The 20,131-nt window shown below is 43.9% G+C and overlaps 3 protein-coding genes across 5 annotated transcripts in view; 2 read left to right on the top strand and 1 right to left on the bottom strand.

Moving 5' to 3' along the window:
* LOC310837726 (uncharacterized protein) overlaps positions 1-20,131 on the bottom strand; it is a 196,905-nt gene that overhangs the window by 134,055 nt on the left and 42,719 nt on the right. The gene's annotated exons all lie outside the window — the stretch shown is intronic.
* LOC310837449 (uncharacterized protein) overlaps positions 1-20,131 on the top strand; it is a 56,397-nt gene that overhangs the window by 7,008 nt on the left and 29,258 nt on the right. The gene's annotated exons all lie outside the window — the stretch shown is intronic.
* LOC310837616 (uncharacterized protein) lies at positions 363-19,150 on the top strand. Of its 2 annotated transcripts, none has more exons than XM_083724500.1 (2): positions 363-430; positions 16,070-19,150. In XM_083724500.1, exons 1-2 carry the CDS (start codon positions 394-396, stop codon positions 17,611-17,613), a joined length of 1,581 nt encoding a protein of 526 aa, XP_083580626.1. In that variant the 5' UTR covers positions 363-393; the 3' UTR covers positions 17,614-19,150. The 2 variants fall into 2 exon arrangements, with proteins under 2 accessions (XP_083580626.1, XP_083580627.1); XM_083724501.1 differs by lacking the exon at positions 363-430 and adding an exon at positions 10,035-10,084 and having other exon boundaries at positions 16,073-19,150.

Genomic DNA, 20,131 nt, shown 5'->3' with positions numbered 1-20,131 from the left:
ACTCACGATGCAGCAGCAGCAGCAGATTCTGGCTCCTGAAGGGTCAAGACTAGGTCATCTGCAAAGGCTTTAAGTTTATATTGTTTCGCTCCGACCTGAATCCCTTCCACCAACCGGTCCCCTCTGATCATATTCAAAAGCAGCTCCAGAACCGAGATAAATAACAGTGGGGAGATAGGACAACCTTGTCGTGTTCTGTTCCTTTTTCTAGCGCCTCTCGTCGCTCTCTGCCCGGAGAAGCCCAGAGGCTCCTGCCACTCGGCTCTGAAATGGTTAACAGCAGTGGTGACAGAGCTGAGATTCCTAGAGCGGAGGGGAAAAAGGCTGCCGGGAGAATAGGAGCTTCCGCTTCCTGTCTCGCTTTGGTGCGCGGGTGGGGGTCAGTTGCTGGTCATGGCGGCGGCCGTACTTTCTCGCGGAGGCGCTGGAGGTGCGTCTTATTATTCTGTATTATCAGGGGAGGGAGAGTGGGGAGGGATGAAAAAGAACCCATTAGGCAAACCGTTTCAATGTAAGTTTTTTCTGTGTCTCCTTTTTCTAGTCATCAATTTGTCCAGATTTCCACATGTTATTATTTTTAAATAGTGTTCATTTTAAATAATTTAATTTTAAATTATTTCAACCTCTTGAAAGTTGGTCAGCATTTTGGTGTAGATTTCTCCTAATGGACACGCTTTTGCAAAGGGTATTTCCCATAATATTTACATTTGCCATAATTAATGCATTCTGTATATAATTCAGCTTAAATGATTCATTTATAGGTGTTTCCCCCTTTGTATGGGAGTAGGACATCTTTTCCCAATGGAGGGGCAGATCTTTCTCCTCCCTGCAGGCCAACTCTGGCAGGTGGGGGACCTTCCTTGGGCTCCCCATAGGGCTTGGGGTCAAGGCAAACCCTTAAGCATTGGAAAACCTTCTGCTGGGGCTCCCCCTGGAATTTGTAATAATTTTTATCCGGCCTCATTTTACTATTACTTATTAAATTTATATACCTCCCAATACCCACAGGCCTCTGGGCCGTTCACAGGATAAAATTACAATATAAGAACTCAAAGTACATTATCAAAACATAAACAAAAACAAGCCAATACCCCCCCCCCAACACACACATTTTATATATTTTTGTTTCAATTAAGTAAGCAGTTTCTGCAAGAGCAGTTCGGGGCAGAAGAGGTTTAAAAAAAAAGAGAAGCAAGCAATTTCAAGTCCACTTAAAAGTGTGGCTGAGGCTTTATACAGACAGGCTAATAATGATAATACTACTGGTAATACTACTAATAATACGAATATCCCTGAGCGTCCTCTCCCACTTTGTGGAGCCCGATTGGCCCCCTGGTACACTCCAAGCTGGGAGGCTGAACGCAAGTGGATGAAAGATCCTAATTAATGCAACCAAACACTGGTAAGGGCTCATTAGCAAGCCTACCTAGTGACAGTGAAGGCAGCAAAGAAAGCATAGTTTTTTGCCTCCATTGCATCCTCATTATGTCGTCTGGCAGAACTTTTCCGGGTTGTACGGGGCCTTTTACAGGCTGGCCCAAAGGAGGTGGTAGAACCAATGGTAGCTCACTTTGACTTCTTTGCAAAACATGTTGTTGTTAAAATTGCTTGCCACAATGCTACGTCGATTGCAGGAGAGATATGACCAGGTTCATATGGCAGGGTAAGAAACCCCGCATAAAATACAAATTACTGACTGACAAAAAAAGAAAGGGGCGGGTTTCGCACTCCCCGATTTAAGAACATATTTCAAAGCCTCGTGCCTATGTTGGATAAAGGATTGAATCTTATTAGAGAAAACATATACTTGATTTGGAGAGTTGCAACAACAGGTACGGATGGCATGCATGCCTTGGCTACAATAAGGTCAAAGTCCACAGAGGGTTCACTAATCATATAGTCAGAAATGCTCTTTATAAAGTGGACAAAATACCAACCATTATTAGAAACCCAAACGCCTTCTGGAGCGACTCTCTGAACTGGGGGTGGGTGGCCCTGCTTTGCGGTGGTTCCAGTCCTACTTGGATGGTCGTTCCCAGAGGGTGTTACTTGGGGAATTCATTTCAGCCCCATGGAAGCTTCAATGTGGGTTCCGCAGGGCCCAATCCAATCCCCCATGTTCTTTAACATCTACATGAAATTGCTGGGAGGGGTTATCCAGAGGTTTGGAGTACATTGCCAGCAGTATGATGATGACACTCAGCTCTATTTCTACTTTCTATCCGAAGATGAGGCAATGGAAGTGCTGGACCAGTGTCTTGCCTTTGTAATGGACTGGATGAGGGCCAACATATTGAAGCTCGATCCAGATAAGGCTCAGTTAGTGGGTGGTTCCCTAGAGCAAATGGCTGGAAGGTTGCCTGCTCTTGATGGGGTTACACTTCCTCTGGAGGAGCAGATTCATCGCTTGGGGGTTCTCCTGGATCCTTTGCTGTCGCTCGAGGCTCGGCCTGGAGTGCCTTCCATCACCTTTGGCTGGTGGCCCAGCTACACCCCTATCTGGACAGGGATAGCCTATCTACCGTTGTCTATGCTCTGGGAACTTCAAGGTTAGATATAGATATGCATTATACGTAGGGCTGCTTCTGAAGACAGTCTGGAAACTATAGCTAGTGCAGAATTCAGCGGCCAGGCTGCTCACTGGAGCAAGGCGGTTTGAGCATATTGCCCCCATCCTGGTCTGACTGCACTGGCTACCAATTAGTTTCTGGGTCCAATTCAAATTGCTGGTTTTGACTTGTAAAGCCTTAAATGGCTTAGAACCAGGAATACTTCAAGGACTGCTTCTTTCCATATGAACCTACCTGGACCCTGAGATCCCCTTATGAGGCCCTCCTTCGTGGGCCTCCTCCTCAAGTGGTCCGGAGGGAGTCAACACGAGAACAGGGCCTTCTCTGCAGGGGCTCCCTGTCTGTGGAATGCTCTCCCCAGGGAAGTTCACCTGGAGCCTTCCTTATACTCCCCATGAATCAGAGCATGCCTTGGAAACTCACTTTCCTCTCAAAGCTTCTCCTTTTTTATGTCCATGGAGCTTTCATGGCAAAATACTGGAGTGGGTTGCCAGTTTCTTCTCCAGGTGGATCACATTTAGTCTAAATTCTCAGATGACCCGTCCATCTTCCTTCCTTAGGGCCTGTAAGACAGAACTATTCCGCCTGGCTTTCAATTTGAACCTGGCCTGATCTTTTGTTCCCCTTCCTTCCCTCCCCCTCCCTTTTTTGTGAAGATTACCCACTCTGGGATCCCACAGCTACTTCTCCCCTGGTCTCCTCGCTGGCCCAGGTTGGACTAATTTGGCCAGCTAGCTCGGGTGATCATCTAATGTTTATTAGATGGATTTCCACCCTAAATTTATTTTTGATTTTATTGTTATTTATGCTTTATACCGTATTTTATGCTGTTTTTTTGTAGCATCAATTAAGTGTTTTAAATTTGTTGTTAGCCGCCCTGAGCCCGGTTTCCTGAACCAGCAAGGCCAGTGTATAAATAAAATAAAATAAATAATAAACTATTATTATTATTATTATAGGTCACAGCTTCTCTGAGCTTTTCAAGCCCCTTCACCACGACAAGGCAGTGATCTATGAAGGGGTATACACCTTTATGTGCCATGCAAACATGTTCCTCTTTAACCAGGTTTTTGCTTGCTATGTTTGACATCCTATAGCCCTTTTCAAAGGTGGCTTTATTTTGGGGGGTGTTATTGGGTTGTTGTTTTTATTCTGATTATATATGATGTGGCCTTTTCTGTGAACCACGCTGAAACCTCCGGGTATAGGGTGGTATATAAACTCAATAAATAATAATAGTAACATTAATACTTTCATTATTTGTACCTCACGAATCTGACTGGGTTGCCCCAGCCACTCTAGCTGGCTTCTAACAAATATAACAAATATAAAAGCATAATAAAATATTAAAAACTTCCCTCTACATGGCTGCCTTCAGATGTCTTTTAAAGGTTGTATAGTTGTATAGTTATTTATCTGACATCTCACAAGAGGGCGTTCCACAGGGTGGGCACCACTACCAAGAAGGCCCTCTGCCTTGTTCCCTGTAACTTCCCTTCTCACAGTGAGGGAACTGCCACAAGGCCCTGGGACCTGGATCTCTGTGTCCCGACTGAATGATTGGAGTGAAGACACTCCTTTAGCATTTCATCATTTTGCCTTTTTATTCCATCAGGAGATGTTGAAGGGATGCTGGCAGAAGGGGAACAATCAGAAGTGTCACCGAAGGGATCCAAAGAGGAGGGCGAGCAAAGGAAGCTGAGGGTTCAAGATGGAGGCAGAAGGCGAGAGGGGAGACGAAAGCAGAAGCCGGAGGGTGACTCTTGTATGTCTCAGGGTGGTGAAAATCAAATTCCCAGAGAGGAAAAACCTTATAAATGTTTGGAGTGTGGAAAGAGCTTCAGTAACAGTAGCGGCCTTACGTCGCATCAACGAACTCATACAGGGGAGAAACCTTATAAATGTTTGGAGTGTGGAAAGAGTTTCAGTCACAGTAGTGCCTTTATTTTGCATCAAAGATCACATACAGGAGAGAAACCGTATATGTGTTCAGAGTGTGGAAAGAGTTTCAGGTGCAGTAGCTCCCTTAAGTCACATCAACGAACTCATACAGGGGAGAAACCGTATATGTGTTCAGAGTGTGGAAAGAGTTTCAGTAACAGTAGCTCCCTTAAGTCGCATCAACAAACTCATACAGGGGAGAAACAGCATACGTGTTTGGAGTGTGGAATGAGCTTTGCTCGAAGCAGTGCACTTACTAGACATCAACAAACTCATCGAGGCAGCAAACCTTATAAATGCTGGGAATGTGGCAAGAGCTTCAGTCGCACCGACTCCCTTTTCTCGCATGAAAGAATTCATACAGGGGAGAAACGATATACATGTTTGGAGTGTGGAAAGAGCTTCAGCCACAGTGGCACCCTTACCTTGCATCAAAGATTGCACACAGGAGAGAAACCTTATAAATGTTTGGAGTGTGGGAAGAGCTTCAGTCGCGGTAGCTCCCTTACGTTGCACCAACGAACTCATACAGGAGAGAAACCGTATACATGTTCAGAGTGTGGAAGGAGCTTCAGTCAGAGTAGCCACCTTACGTTGCATCAACGAACTCATACAGGAGAGAAACTTTATAAATGTTTGGAGTGTGGGAAGAGCTTCAGTCAGAGTAGCCACCTTACTAGACACCAAAGAAGTCATATAGGGAGGAAATCTTTAAAATCTTTGGCATATGAAAGAACTTCTTTGCCAGGGGCTCCCTTCCTAAACAGTAAAGAACTCGTACAAGGGAAACATCTTAGAAAGGGTTGGAGTGTGGGAAGATCTTTAATCATATCAAATAACTCCTACAGAGAGTAACCCAATGATCATGTTCAGCGTTAGAATTTGCTTCCATTTGAATTTTGATTCCTTTTAGTGGCCGTGTTGCAGATTATTCTCCTGATCAGAGTTAGATTTACATAGCTGTATTCTGTTTTATTTCCCATGCATTTTCCATGTATTCATCACAAGTCTCTCACCAACCCTTATTGGCGTGGCCGGAAGTATTCTACCTGAAGGAGCGCCTCCACCCCCATTGTCCAGCCTGGACACTGAGGTCCAGCTCCGAGGGCCTTCTGGTGGTTCCCTCATTGCGAGAAGTGAGTCTACAGGGAACCAGGCAGAGGGCCTTCTCGGTAGTGGCACCCGCCCTGTGGAATGCCCTCCCATCAGACGTCGAGGAAATAAACCACTCTCTGACTTGTAGAAGAAATCTGAAAGAAACTCTGTACAGAGAGTTTTTAATGTCTAATATTTTAACAATTTTTAATGTCTAATATTTTAACAATTTTTAATGTCTAATATTTTAACAATTTTTTATGTGCTGTAAGCCACCCAGAGTGGCTGGGGAAACCCAGCCAGATAGGTGGGATATAAATATTAAATGATGATGATTTAATAAATCTGGATTCGTTGTGCAACATTTTGATATTTGTGTCAATGTTTAGTTGTAATATGGTCTTGTGTTGATTTTAGTTTAACTGTTTTTAGCCTCTTCTGCATAAATGTTGTTGAAAAACATGTATGCTGTGTTCTCCTCCCCAGCTCTCCCCTCCACTAGTATTCCCCCCCCCCATTCTGAAAATGTGAAATCCACTATGCAGCTGTGTGCAGGTATTTGCTTATCTGGTAATCTGGCAACGGAAGAAGATGCAACCTCATCCAGAACACAACACTAAAAAAACCAAATTATCTTTTAATTTCAATTTTTAGCTACATCAGATTTGCACAGAAGAGCAATCAAAGATTTAAAAATTCATGTGTGTTAGCGGGACAGTTTCCCTGTTGAATAGTCTAGTGAAAAGTGATATTTTGGACCTGAACTCTGCTGATCAAATCCCTGATAGTGCAGGTAATAATCCAGGAAACTTAACCCATCTTCCTCAAGGGATGCCTGTTAGAAACTGTCCTCTGGTCCCCCCCCCCCCCCATATGTCTGTCGTTCACTAAAATGCTTGCCCTTCCCATGACAAGGTGCAAGCCCTTCCTGGGAATTCCTGGCAGAGAGCTGCTGAACCCCAGACCCCAAAAGGAAATCCAACCTCATCCAGCAGGCAATGCTAAAGATTGAATTCTTTTATAATGCAGTTTTAAAGTTATATTTGCACCAAAATGTAAAAAATGCCTGTGTTAGGAAAACAGTTGCCCTAGGTACTCTAGTTTAGGCTTTCCCAAACTTGGGTCTCTATCTGGTTTTGGACTATGATTCCCATCATCCCTTAATACTGCTAGCTGGGAGTGATGGGAGTTGTAGTCCCAAAAGATCTGGAGACTCAAGTGTGGGAATCCTGCTCCAGTGAAAGGTGAGGATACGGACGTGAACTTTGCTGATTCAATTGTAGATGGCATCTTTCTTGGCTCCGATAAGAGAGGAGTTCAGGGAGCAAACGGCCTCTTCCTCTGATGACGTCTCTCCCCCTGCCTTGCTGAGCTTGTGTGTTTCTGCGTCCTTGCAGCCATGGGATCTGCTGCTGTTCAGGCTCATGCCACTCTCTGTGTTGCCTTGTCAGAAGCTGCCCACTGGTGTCCCCCAGCCCTACGCCCCCTATGTGTGTCATTCGCTGTAAGGCTTGCCCTAGCCATTGTTCGCCACTGGCAGAGAGCCTGCCCAGACCCCAATGTGTCTGTTTCCTGCTCTGCCACTTCTTTTGCCAAAGGTTGCCCATTCTCCACCAGAGAAGAAGGCAAGCAGATCCTTAAGGCCGGGTTTGCTGCTGACGTCCATGGGAACCCCAGGATCTGAGCCAGGAAACCTTGGTCCGTTGTGGGGATCTGTTTCTCTGTGCATCTTCTTAGGAAATTGATTTTGGAAATGCGATGTACCGGATTTGCCCAACAGGGCAGTGAAAAAATTGAAGAATATCTGTATCCAACTTTCGAACTCGCTGCCTATTGATACGAGGCAGTCACTTTCACTGTGTTTCAATCCATGTTTACCGTTTATTTTAATTATTTTTAATAAGAAAATAGTCATTTTAATTTTTATTTACTGATAATGCCATTGTTTTATTTTTCCTGAACTGTGGATTTAAAAAATCCCAAACATATATGTACAGCTGCAAGTAAAGCCTACAAAAGATGAAATAGCCCAAAAAAAGTATGCAATTCCTAAGAGGCCATTTACACCCCCCACCCCCTCTCAAGAGTCAATCCCACTGTTCCCAACAGGTGCTTAATCTCAGGTAAAAGCATATAAATTCAGTTTTGAGATTCCCCAGGCAGAAGAGATTTTGGTCCTCTGCGGATTAAATGCAGTGAGAGAGGAAATTATGCTTTTCCTTCCTCTCTGCTTGCCTGAACTCTGCAGGCTTTCCCCAAAGGTCTTGGGGGTTACAGATCCTTTCCTCACTATTAGTGCCACCTGGCTCAGGTACAGTTCCATCACAATGTGATTGCTTACAGGAATCTGTGTTTGACAGTGAATGGTCTCCCCTTCCTTGGAGGTTTTCAAGCAGAGGTTGGATGGCCATATGTCAGGGATTATTTAGCTGAGATTCCTCTATTGCAGGGGGCTGGACTAGAGGACCTTTGGGGTCCCTTCCAACTCAACGACTCTATGGAAGCTGCCCATATACCCACCCACCCCTCGCCCAGCCCATTGACAAGGTAGGAACATAAATAACGCAGGAAAGTTGAAATGCAATCTGTGACCCCCTCCCCTTTTAACACAGTGGCTCCCAAATTTTTCTGATTCCCATCTTTGTTATATACCGCCCTATACCCAGGGGTCTCAGAATAAAATCAGGATATAAAACCACAAAATACATAATAAAAATCAAAACAACCCCCATAAAAAACCAATTGCCTTACCCTAACCTATAAAATGGGACGCGGGTGGCGCTGTGGGTTAAACCACAGAGCCTAGGACTTGCCGATCAGAAGGTTGGTGGTTCGAATCCCGGTGACAGGGTGAGCTCCAGTTGCTTGGTCCCTGCTCCTGCCAACCTAACAGTTCGAAAGCACGTCAAAGTGCAAGTAGATAAATAGGTACCCCTCCGGCGGGAAGGTAAACGGCATTTCCATGCGCTGCTCTGGTTTGCAGGAAACGGCTTGATCATGCTGGCCACATGACCCGGAAGCTGTACGCCGGTACCCTCGGCCAGACATTATTTGTAGATAATACAGTGGTACCTCAGGTTAAGAACTTAATTCGTTCTGTAGGTCCATTCTTAACCTGAAACTGTTCTTAACCTGAGGTACCACTTTAGCAAATGGTGCCTCCCGCTGCCACCACACGATTTCTGTTCTCATCCTGAAGCAAAGTTCTTAACCTGAGGTACTATTTATGGGTTAGCGGAGCATCTGTAACCTGAGGTACCACTGTAAAAATAAATAAATAAATACAACATAGACATCAGGGTTTGTAGCCACCGACAGCCTAGTCCTGAATTTATACAATCCTCTTTTTTAAGCCTTCCAGGTGGGTGGCTCAGTATTGCCTCTGTACATCTCAGCGGAGAGGAGGAAACTACCAGCCCCACATATTTATCATATATACACATATGGGGTTGGACTAGGTGACCATTGAGATCAACAAACTCATGTTCTCTAAAATAGTCTATAAAGTTTCCCCATTCTTGATTGAATTTTTTCTCATTTGATCGGTAAGTTTAGCCGTTTCGGCATAGTCAATCATCTTAGTTATCCATTCTTCTTTCTTTGGGACCTTTACTTCTTTCCACCACGTCTGGGATAGTAGCCTCTGGCCGCTATAATCACATAAATAAACAGTCTCTTTTGCTTCCTTGGCATTTTTTCTCCTATTACACCTAGTAAAAAAGCCTCTGGGTTTTTTTAACAAATGTAATTTTAAGAATTTTTAAAAATTTCCCAGAAGCCCTTTACTTTTTTACACGTCCACCACATAGGAAAATGTGGAAAGAAGACAAGGTGCCAATGAAAGAAGAATGGAAAGATGATGGACTCTGCCGAAATGGCTAAACTTACCCTAAAGATCAGGCACCAAGATGAGAAAAAATCCAATCTAGAATGGGAAAGCCTTACAGACTATTTTAGAGAGCACTGTAAAAACCTCAAAACATTAGCAGGTTTGATGTAACATTTATGAACTAAAAATAGAATTAGGAGACGGGAATGAAGTTGAAATTAATTGAGGAAATATATAGTAATTATATGCAAGGAGAATCAAAGGGGGGAATGGAAACGGGGGGGGGGAGTCAGTTATTGCAAATTCGGATTGGATATCTGTGTACCAAAAGAAAAACGTTATTTTGAAAATTGAAAATAATTATAATAATAGTTTAGAAAACGTTTTAGGGCTCCCGTGCAGCTGATCCAGCGGGGCTTTCCGGAGGCGAGACCAGCGCCTCTCCTCGCTCTTTGCCCGGAGAAGCCCAGAGGCTCCTGCCGCTCGGCTCTGAAACGGTTAAGAGCAGCGGCGACGGAGCTGAGATTCCTAGAGCGGAGGGAAAAGGCTGTCGGGAGATTGCAGCTTCCGCTTCCTGTCCCGCTTCTGGGGGGGGGGGGAGAGATACCTGTCATGGCGGCGGCTGTCCTTCCTCGCGGAGGCGCTGGAGGTGGGTCGTATGTATTATGTAATATAAAGGGGGAGAGACGGGGGGGTGCAGCTGGAGGGAGTGTGGGGAGGGATGAAAAAAAACCCCATTAGGCAAACCATTTCAAGGTAAGTTATTTTCCTCTGTCTACTTTTTCTAGTCATCAATTTGTCCAGATTTTCACATCTTATTATTTTTAAATAGAGCTCTTGAAAGTTGGTCGGCATTTTGGTGGGTGCAGATCTCGCCTAATGCACACGCTTTTGCAAAGGGTATTTCCCATATATTTCCCATAATACCCCCGCTTTTTAACATCTGCATGCAGCCGCTGGGGGAGATCATCAGGGGGGTTGGACTGGGTGTCCATCAATATGCGGATGAGACCCAGCTCTGCCTCTCTTTCAAATGGGAACCAGTGAAGGCGGTGAGGGTCCTGTGTGAGTGTCTGGAGGATGGATGGCGGCTAATGGATTGAGGTTGAATCCTGACAAGACACAAGTACTGTTTTGAGGGGGCAGGTTGGCGTGGGGGACTCCCTGGTCCTGAATGGGGTAATTTTACCCCTGAAGGACCAGGTGCGCAGCCTGGGAGTCATTTTGGACTGACAGCTGTCCATGGAGGCGCAGGTCAATTCTGTGTCCAGGGCAGCTGTTTACCAGCTCCATCTGGTACGCAGGCTGAGACCCTACTTGCCTGCTAACTGTCTCGCCAGAGTGGTGCCTGCTGTGGTTATCTCCCGCTTGGACTACTGCAATGCGCTCTACGTGGGGCTACCTTTGAAGGTGACCCGGAAACTGCAACTAATCCAGAATGCGGCAGCTAGACTGGTGACTGGGAGTGGCCGCCGGGACCACATAACACAGGTCCTGAGAGATCTGCATTGGCTCCTAGTACGTTTCTGAGCACAATTCAAAGTGTTGGTGCTGACCTTTAAAGGCCTAAATGGCCTCGTCCTGTATACTTGAAGGAGCATCTCCACCCCCATCGTTCAGCCCGGACACTGAGATCCAGCGGTTACCTCATTGTGAGAAGTGAGGTTGCAGGGAACCAGGCAGAGGGCTTTCTTAGTAGTGGTACCCTCCCTGTGAAACACCCTCCCATCAGATGTCAAGGAATTAAGCAGCTATCCTATTTTCAAAAGACATCAGAAGCCAGCCCTGTTTAGGGAAGTTTTTAATATTTAAATGCTGTATTGTTGTTAACACTGGATTGGGAGCCGCCCAGAGTGGCTGGGGAAATTCAGCCAGATGGGTGTGGCATAAATTTATTATTATTATATTTACATTTCCCATAATTAATGCATTTTGTATATAATTCATCTAAGATGATTCATTTATAGGTCTCCCCCCCTTTTTATGGGGGTAGGACATTTTTTCCTAATGGAAGGGCAGATCTTTCTCCTGCTCTCCTCCCTGCAGGCCAACTTGGGCAGGTGGGGGACCTTCCTTGGGCTCCCCATAGGGCTTGGGGTCAAGGCAAACCCTTAAGCATTGGGAAACCTAATGCAGAGGCTCCCCCTGGAACTTGTAATAATTTTTATCCGGCCTGATTTTACTATGATTTGTTAAATTTATATACCTCCCTATACCCACAGGCCTTAGGACGATTCACAGGATAAAAGTACACACATTTTAAATTACTTGTGTTTCAGTTAAACAGCAGTTTCTGCAGGAGCAGTTCTGGGCAGAAGAGGTTTTTTTAAAAAGGAGAAAAAAGCAACTTCAAGTCCACTTTAAAAGTCCAAGTGTGGCTGAGGCCTTACACAGACGGGCTAATAATGATAATACTACTAGTAATACGAATATTCCTGAGCGTCCTCTCCCACTTTGTGGAGTCCGATTGGCCCCCTGGTACACTCCAAGCTGGGAGGCTGAACGCAAGTGGATGAAAGATCCTAATTAATGCAACCAAAGACTGGTAAGGGCTCATTAGCAAGCCTACCTAGTGGCAGTGAAGGCAGCAAAGAAAGCATAGTTTTTTGCCTCCATTGCATCCTCATTATGTCGTCTGGCAGAACTTTTCCAGGTTGTACGGGGCCTTTTACAGGCTGGCCCAAAGGAGGTGGTAGAACCAATGGTAGCTCGCTTTGACTTCTTTGCAGAGCATTTTGTTGTTAAAATTGCTTGCCACAATGCTACATCGATTGCAGGAGAGATCTGACCAGGTTCATATGGCAGGGTAAGAAACCCCGCATAAAATACAAATTACTGACAGACAAAAAAAGAAAGGGGGCATTTCGCACTCCCCGATTTAAGAACATATTTCAAAGCCTCGTGCCTATGTTGGATAAAGGATTGGCTCTTATTAGAGAAAACATATACTTGATTTGGAGAGTTGCAACAACAGGTACGGATGGCATGCATACCTTGGCTACAGTAAGGTCAAAGTCCACAGAAGGTTCACTAATCATAAAGTCAGAAATGCTCTTTATAAAGTGTGGACAAAATACCAACCATTATTAGAACCCCAAATGCCATGGTGGCTGTCCCCAGTAGAGGCTTTTGCAGTTAAAAAAATAAATATGGAGGAAATTGGGCAACCTATAGTCAACTATTAAAAGAAGACAAGGACATCTGAGATAGAAAACATTCAGAGAGAGAAGGCACTACCTCTCCGATTGCCTTCCATATCACCAAAAAAATTGAGAAAGATGAATCCAAACAACAAAAAAGCATTATTATGAAATGACAAAAAAATGATCTAAAACTGTTATTGGAATGGGATCTGAAAGACGAGGAAGTAAAGGATGTAATGGTTAAATGGGCCCCACAATACACATGGAACAGTGGGAGACACTCTGGAGGTTAGATATCAGATTTACTGCCTGTTATACTATCAAGAGAGGGACGCAGGTGGCAAGAGGGACGCAGGTGGCGCTGTGGGTAAAAGCCTCAGCGCCTAGGACTTGCCGATCGAAAGGTCGGCGGTTCGAATCACTGCGGCGGGGTGCGCTCCCGCTGCTCGGTCCCAACGCCTGCCAACCTAGCAGTTCGAAAGTACCTCCGGGTGCAAGTAGATAAATAGGGACCGCTTACCAGCGGGAAGGTAAACGGCGTTTCCGTGTGCGGCTCTGGCTCGCCAGAGCAGCGATGTCACGCTGGCCACGTGACCCGGAAGTGTCTCCGGACAGCGCTGGCCCCTGGCCTCTTAAGTGAGATGGGCGCACAACCCCAGAGTCTGTCAAGACTGGCCCGTACGGGCAGGGGTACCTTTACCTTTACCTTTATACTATCAAGGAAAACTTAATGAAAATGTTACACAGGTGGTATGTGACACCTTCCAATCTAGCCAAGATACCTTCCAAACTAGCCAATGTTGGAAATGCAATAATGCAGAGGAAACAATGATACATGTATGGTGGTGCTGTGAGAAAATTAATAAGTTTTGGGGGTGTATCCATGAAGAGCTAAGAAAGATGCTCAAAGCTCCTATAGAAAAAAAACCCAGAGGCATACCCAATGGGCATTATAGGAAAGGACACCCCACAGGATAACAAAAGGTTATTCTTATATGCCACAGCTGCATCCAGATTATTACTTGCAAAAAATGGAAAAGGGGACATTATTCCCACAAAAGCAGACTGGATAGGTAAATTATGTGACTTTATAGAATTGGCCAAACTAACGGCAGCCATAAGACGCCAGTCAAACCAGAGTTTAAGGAAAGAATGGAAATGCTTTCAGGACCAAATGAAAAAACACTGTTCTAAAGAAAACCTGTTGATATGTATGGACTAAGTATGTAAAGCTGAATCAGATTATGACAAATTAATAATAGGTGAATGTTGAATACTATCAAAAACACAATGTAAGTAAGAGCACAGAATATTGAAAGATGTCAAGTTGAGGGAGAGGGAAGTCACGGTGTTGGAATTTTTATTTTATATATCTTTATTTTATGTTGGACTCTTTTATTTTATGAATGTTATATTGAATGTATACATACTTTCTATAATAAACTTTATCGAGGAAAAAGAAGAAGATAAAACTGCTTCCATCCACCAAGACAGCAGATGAGTCTCATGGATTGTCCAGAGCACAGTCTAGTCCTGTTGTGTTGGATGAGTTTTTTCAGTTGGTCAGGCTGGAGGATATGGACAAGGTGCTTGGATCAGTCAGGGTGACCTTTTGCACTCTTGACCCTTTCGCCTCTTGGCTGATAAAAAACAGCAGGGAGGGAACAGCCGGCTGGGCCAGGGAGATGAACAGTGCCTCTTTACAAGATCCAGGTGCTTTTGGAAGAAACTCATTTTCTGGATCCATTTCAATCAAGGTTTAGGCCTGGTTCTGGCAAGGAAACTGCTTTGGTGGCCCTCTATGATGACCTCTGTCGAGAGAGAGACAAGGGAAATGTGCCCCTGTTCATTGTTCTCCACCTCTCAGGGGCTTTTGATACCATCCACCATGGTATCCTTCTGGAGCGACTCTCTGAACTGGGGGTGGGTGGCCCTGCTTTGCGGTGCTTCCAGTCCTACTTGGATGGTCGTTCCCAGAGGGTGTTACTTGGGGAATGCATTTCAGCCCCATGGAAGTTTCAATGTGGGGTTCCGCAGGGTCCAATCCAATCCCCCTTGTTGTTTAACACCTACATGAAATCGCTGGGAGGGGTTATCCAGAGGTTTGGAGTACGTTGCCAGCAGTATGCTGATGACATTCAGCTCTATTTCTCCTTTCTATCTGTAGATGAGGCAGTGCAAGTGCTGGACCAGTGTCTTGCCTGGGTAATGGACTGGATGAGGGCCAACAAATTGAAGCTCGATCCAGATAAGAGTGAGGCTCAGTTAGTGGGTGGTTCCCTAGAGCAGATGGCTGGGAGGTCGCCTGCTCTTGATGGGGTTACACTTCCTCTGGAGGAGCAGGTTCGTCGCTTGGGGGTTCTCCTGGATCCTTTGCTGTCGCTCGAGGCTCAGATGGCCAAGAGTGCCTTCCATCAGCTTTGGCTGGTGGCCCAGTTACACCCCTATCTGGACAGGGATAGCCTATCTACCGTTTTCTATGCTCCGGGAACTTCAAGGTTAGATATAGATATGCATTATATGTAGGGCTGCTTCTGAAGACAGTCTGGAAACTTCAGCTAGTGCAGAATTCAGCGGCCAGGCTGCTCACTGGAGCAAGGCGGTTTGAGCATATTACACCCATCCTGGTCTGACTGCACTGGCTACCAACTAGTTTCTGGGTCCAATTCAAATTGCTGGTTTTGACTTGTAAAGCCTTAAATGGCTCAGGATCAGGAATACTTCAAGGACTGCTTCTTTCCATATGAACCTAACTGGACCCTGAGATCCCCTTATGAGGCCCTCCTTCGTGGGCCTCCTCCTCAAGTGGTCCGGAGGGTGGCAACACGAGAAGAGGGCCTTCTCTGCAGTGGCTCCCTGTCTGTGGAATGCTCTCCCCAGGGAAGTTCGCCTGACGCCTTTCTTATACACCTTGTTGTTGTTTACTCGTCTTAGTCATGTCCAACTCTCTGTGACCCCATGAATCAGAGCATACCTTGGAAACTCACTTTCCTCTCAAAGCTTCTCCTGTTTTATGTCCCTGGAGCTTTCATGGCATAATACTGGAGTGGGTTGCAGAGTCCTCCGGGTATAGGGCAGTAGATAAACTCAATAAATAAGACAATGTTAATGAAATACTAATACTTTCCTTATTTGTACCCCACGAATCTTACTGGGTTGCCCCAGCCACTCTAGCTGGCTTCTAACAAATATAACAAATATAAAAGCATAATAAAATATTAAAAACTTCCCTCTACATGGCTGTCTTCAGATGTCTTTTAAAAGTTGTATAGTTGTATAGTTATTTAGTTAACATTTGACGGGAAGGTGTTCCACAGGGTGGGCACCACTACCAAGAAGGTCCTCTGCCTCGTTCCCTGTAACTTCCCTTCTCACAGGGAGGGAACTGCCACAAGGCCCTGGGACCTGGATCTCTGTGTCCTGACTGAATGATTGGGGTGAAGACGCTCCTTTAGCATTTCATCAGTTAGTTTGCCTTTTTATTCCATCAGGAGATGTTGAAGGGATCCTGGCAGAAGGGGAACATTCAGAAGTGTCACCAAAAGGATCCAAAGAGGAGGAGGAGCAAAGGACGCTGGGAGGTCAAGATGGAGGCAGCAGGCAAGAGGGGAGGCGAAAGCAGAAGCCGGATGGTGACTCTGGTACATCTCAGGGTGGTGAAAATCAAATTCCCAGAGAGGAGAAAAAGCATGAATGCACAGTGTGTGGAAAGAGATTGGGTAGTCGCTCATCTCTTACTTTACATCAAAGAACTCATACAGGGGAGAAACCATATATATGTTCCGAGTGCGGAAAGAGCTTCAGTCGATGTGGTCAGCTTACATTGCATCAAAGAAATCATACAGGGGAGAAACCATATACGTGTTCAGAGTGTGGAAAGAGCTTCAGTCAATGTGGTCAGCTTACCTCACATCAAAGAACTCATACAGGGGAGAAACCATATACATGTTCAGAGTGTGGAAAGAGCTTCAGTCGATGTGGTCAGCTTACTAGGCATCTAAGAACTCATACAGGGGAGAAATCCTATACATGTTCAGAGTGTGGAAAGAGCTTCTTTGAGAATTGTAGCCTTACCAGGCACCAAAGATCTCATACAGGGGAGAAACCGTATACATGTTCAGAGTGTGGAAAGTGCTTTATTTCGAGTAGGAACCTTACGTTGCATCAACGAACTCATACAGGGGAGAAACCATATAAATGCTTGGAGTGTGGAAAGAGCTTCAGTGAAACTAGTTCCCTTACCTTGCACCTACGAACTCATACAGGGGAGAAACCGTATACATGTTCAGAGTGTGGAAAGAGCTTCAGTCACTGTGGCCAGCTTACCTCACATCAAAGAACTCATACAGGGGAGAAACCGTATACATGTTCAGAGTGTGGAAAGAGTTTCAGTAGGAATGGTACCCTTACCTCGCATAAACGAACTCATACAGGGGAGAAACCGTATACATGTTCAGAGTGTGGAAAGAACTTCAGTCAGTGTAGCCACCTTAAGTCGCATCAAAGAACTCATACAGGTGAGAAACCGCATACGTGTTTGGAGTGTGGAATGAGCTTCGCTTACCGCAATGGGCTTGCTAGACATCAACAAACTCATCGAGGCAACAAACCTTATAAATGCTGGGAATGTGGAAAGAGCTTCAGTCACAGTGGCAGTCTTACCTTGCATCAAAGATTGCACACAGGAGAGAAACCTTATAAATGTTTGGAGTGTGGGAAGAGCTTCAGCTACAGTGCCAGCCTTACCTTGCATCAAAGATTGCACACAGGAGAGAAACCTTATAAATGTTTGGAGTGCGGGAAGAGCTTCTGTCATGGTAGCCAACTCACATCGCATCAAAGAACTCATACAGGAGAGAAACCGTATACATGTTCGGTGTGTGGAAGGAGCTTCAGTCACCATAGCGCCTTTAAGTTGCATCAAAGAACTCATACAGGGGAGAAACCGTATACATGTTCGGAGTGTGGAAAAAGCTTCACGGGCAGTAGTAGCCTTACTAGACACCAAAGAACTCATACAGGGAGGAAATCTTAGAAATGCTTGGCCTTCAAAAAGAATTTATGTGACAAGGACTCCCTTACTAAACTGAAATGAACTCGTACAAGGGAAACAGAAAGGGTTGGCGGTGTGGGAAGATATTTAATCATATGAAATAACGCCTATAGAGAGTAAACCAATGATTGTGTTCAGAATTAGAATTTGCTTCCATTAGAATTTTTATTCCTTTTAGTGGCTGTGTTGCAGATTGTTCTCCTGATCAGAGTTAGATTTACATAGCTATGTTCTGTTTTCTTTCCCATGCGTTCTTTCCCATGTATTCATCACTTGTATATAGCGTTGCTATTTCTCCCATCCCCAGTATTTGTTAATCTGGTGTGAATTGATCTGATATTTTCCATAGACACAAATGCATTCTCTGGTATTCTGTTGACGTATGTTAATGACCTATCTTTGCAATGAGAGTATAGCTCCTCAGATCACAGCTCTAATGAACAAATGCTGTTGAAAAACATATACTGTATAATAAGCCTCAATATGCAGTCAAGAGAAAAATTATTCTTCTTTGGTGTAGCCGAGTAAAATTGTCTTTCATGAACACAGTCTTAACAGTGAGTCCGTAAGTGACTGTGGAGGCCAATTCTGGACCCACACATCCTTCCACAGTGGGGACATAGCTTTCCAGGCGGGAGTTGATCATGGTTGGGGTTTGCCATGCATGCCTTCCTCTTAGCATGCTTCTCCCTTGCGTTCTGAGTTCGAGTGTCTTCAAAGTCCATGACACCTTTGGTTGAGAGAGACATTAGAACGGTATAGAATATTTCAATATAGTATTTTCCTGCCTGTGTCTAGAGTGTTAATAGGTCACTAGTCCAGGATGTGTCTTTCTTCACCTTCATCTGCCTAGGAGGGATTTCAGTTTTATGTCTCCGAAATATCCAGGCAGTGGCCGGAATAGAGGCAATGGAAAGAATATGATGAAATAAAAGAACATCTTCAAAGCTGGCTGCATCATAGACAATTAAAAAATATCTTTAAAGAGGACAATAAGAAAGGCTTCTCATAGTCGGTTTCCAAATTCCAAGCAGGAAGTGACAGAAGAAAGTACAAAGTTATTTTAAAAAGGCATATAACATTCTTTTGGAGTGGGAAAACAAAGACGAAGAAGTAAAATTGGTAATGATTAAATAATGGGCCATAACATACAATTTGAAGATTGGGTAAAATTGTGGAAAGTAAATTTGAAATTTGCAGATTGTATACTATTGAGAGAGACCTATATGAAAATGATGTATAGATGCTATCTATCACCGATTAAACTGGAACAAATGCATAAAAATGAAAAGAGAGTGTTGGAGATGTGAAATAGAAGGTACGTTTTATCATATGTGGTGGGATTGTAAAAAGGTAAAAGCCTATTGAGAAATGATATATAATGAATTGAAGAAAATGTTGAAAATAACTTTTCTAAAAAAACCAGAAGCCTTCTTACTAGGTATTTTAGGCCAAGACATAAGGAAAGAAAAGAGGACTTTATTTATGTATGCCACTACAGCAGCAAGAATGTTGATTGCACAAAATTGGAAGACTGGAGAAATACCAAGTAAAGAACAATGGCAGGAGAAGTTGATGAACTGTGAGGGGAGAGACTCCACCAGGCAAGGCCTCATTCCACCTGCCTTGCCCCACTCTCTGCTTCTCAATGTGTATTGTATTGTTTTATGTACCGTAGCTTGCCATTGTTTTATTGATTACAGTTTAGATATTATTGTAACTGTTGAGTGGATTTCTGTTTAACTTTTATATGTTGATACTATTATTTTATACTGTTCTAATGATTGTTGACTGTTACTTTTTGGATGGAGGTTTCCTATTTTATTTTATATATATATAAAATATATATGAATATATTTATTCATTTTCAAATACAAATTTAAACAACCAAATCTCATTTCATCACAAATTTTCCCTTTTTTTTACTTCCCTCAGTTTCTCTGCCAATCTTCCATTTAATTTATATTTTTAACGCATTTCTATATTACATATTGCCTGTAGAAATATCTTTCCCTCTTTTGATCTCTTTTTTACAATATTCCTCAATTCTTCACAAGGCTTCTTGGAAACCCACAAACGTTATTTGTTCATCACATAAACTTTTCAAATAATCTCTAAACCTTCCCCAATCTTCAGTAAACTTTTGATCTCGCTGGTATTGAATCTTCCCTGTTAGTTTATTCAATTCTGCGTATTCCGTCAATTTCAGTCTCCATTCTTCCCCCTAGGTAATACTTCCTGTTTCCATTTCTGGGCCAGAAGTATTCTTGCTGCTGTTGCTGCGTATTGGAAAAGTTTACAATCCTTCTTATTAATTTCATTTCCTACCATTCCTAAAAGAAAGGCCTCCGGTTTCTTAACAAATGTATATTTCATTTTTTAAAAAATAAATATTTATTCAAGATTTTCTTAATACAATAAAGAAAAAACAAACAAAATAACATATGCTTTAACAATAATCATACTTTCTTCACTTCTTTGGACTTCCTCACATCTCTCG

This window comes from Podarcis gaigeae (assembly GCF_964106915.1).
Source record: "Podarcis gaigeae genome assembly, chromosome: 2".
Classification (NCBI taxonomy): domain Eukaryota; kingdom Metazoa; phylum Chordata; class Lepidosauria; order Squamata; family Lacertidae; genus Podarcis; species Podarcis gaigeae.
Note: the sequence above shows the minus strand (reverse complement) of the source record. Positions and strands in the feature narration are given on the sequence as shown.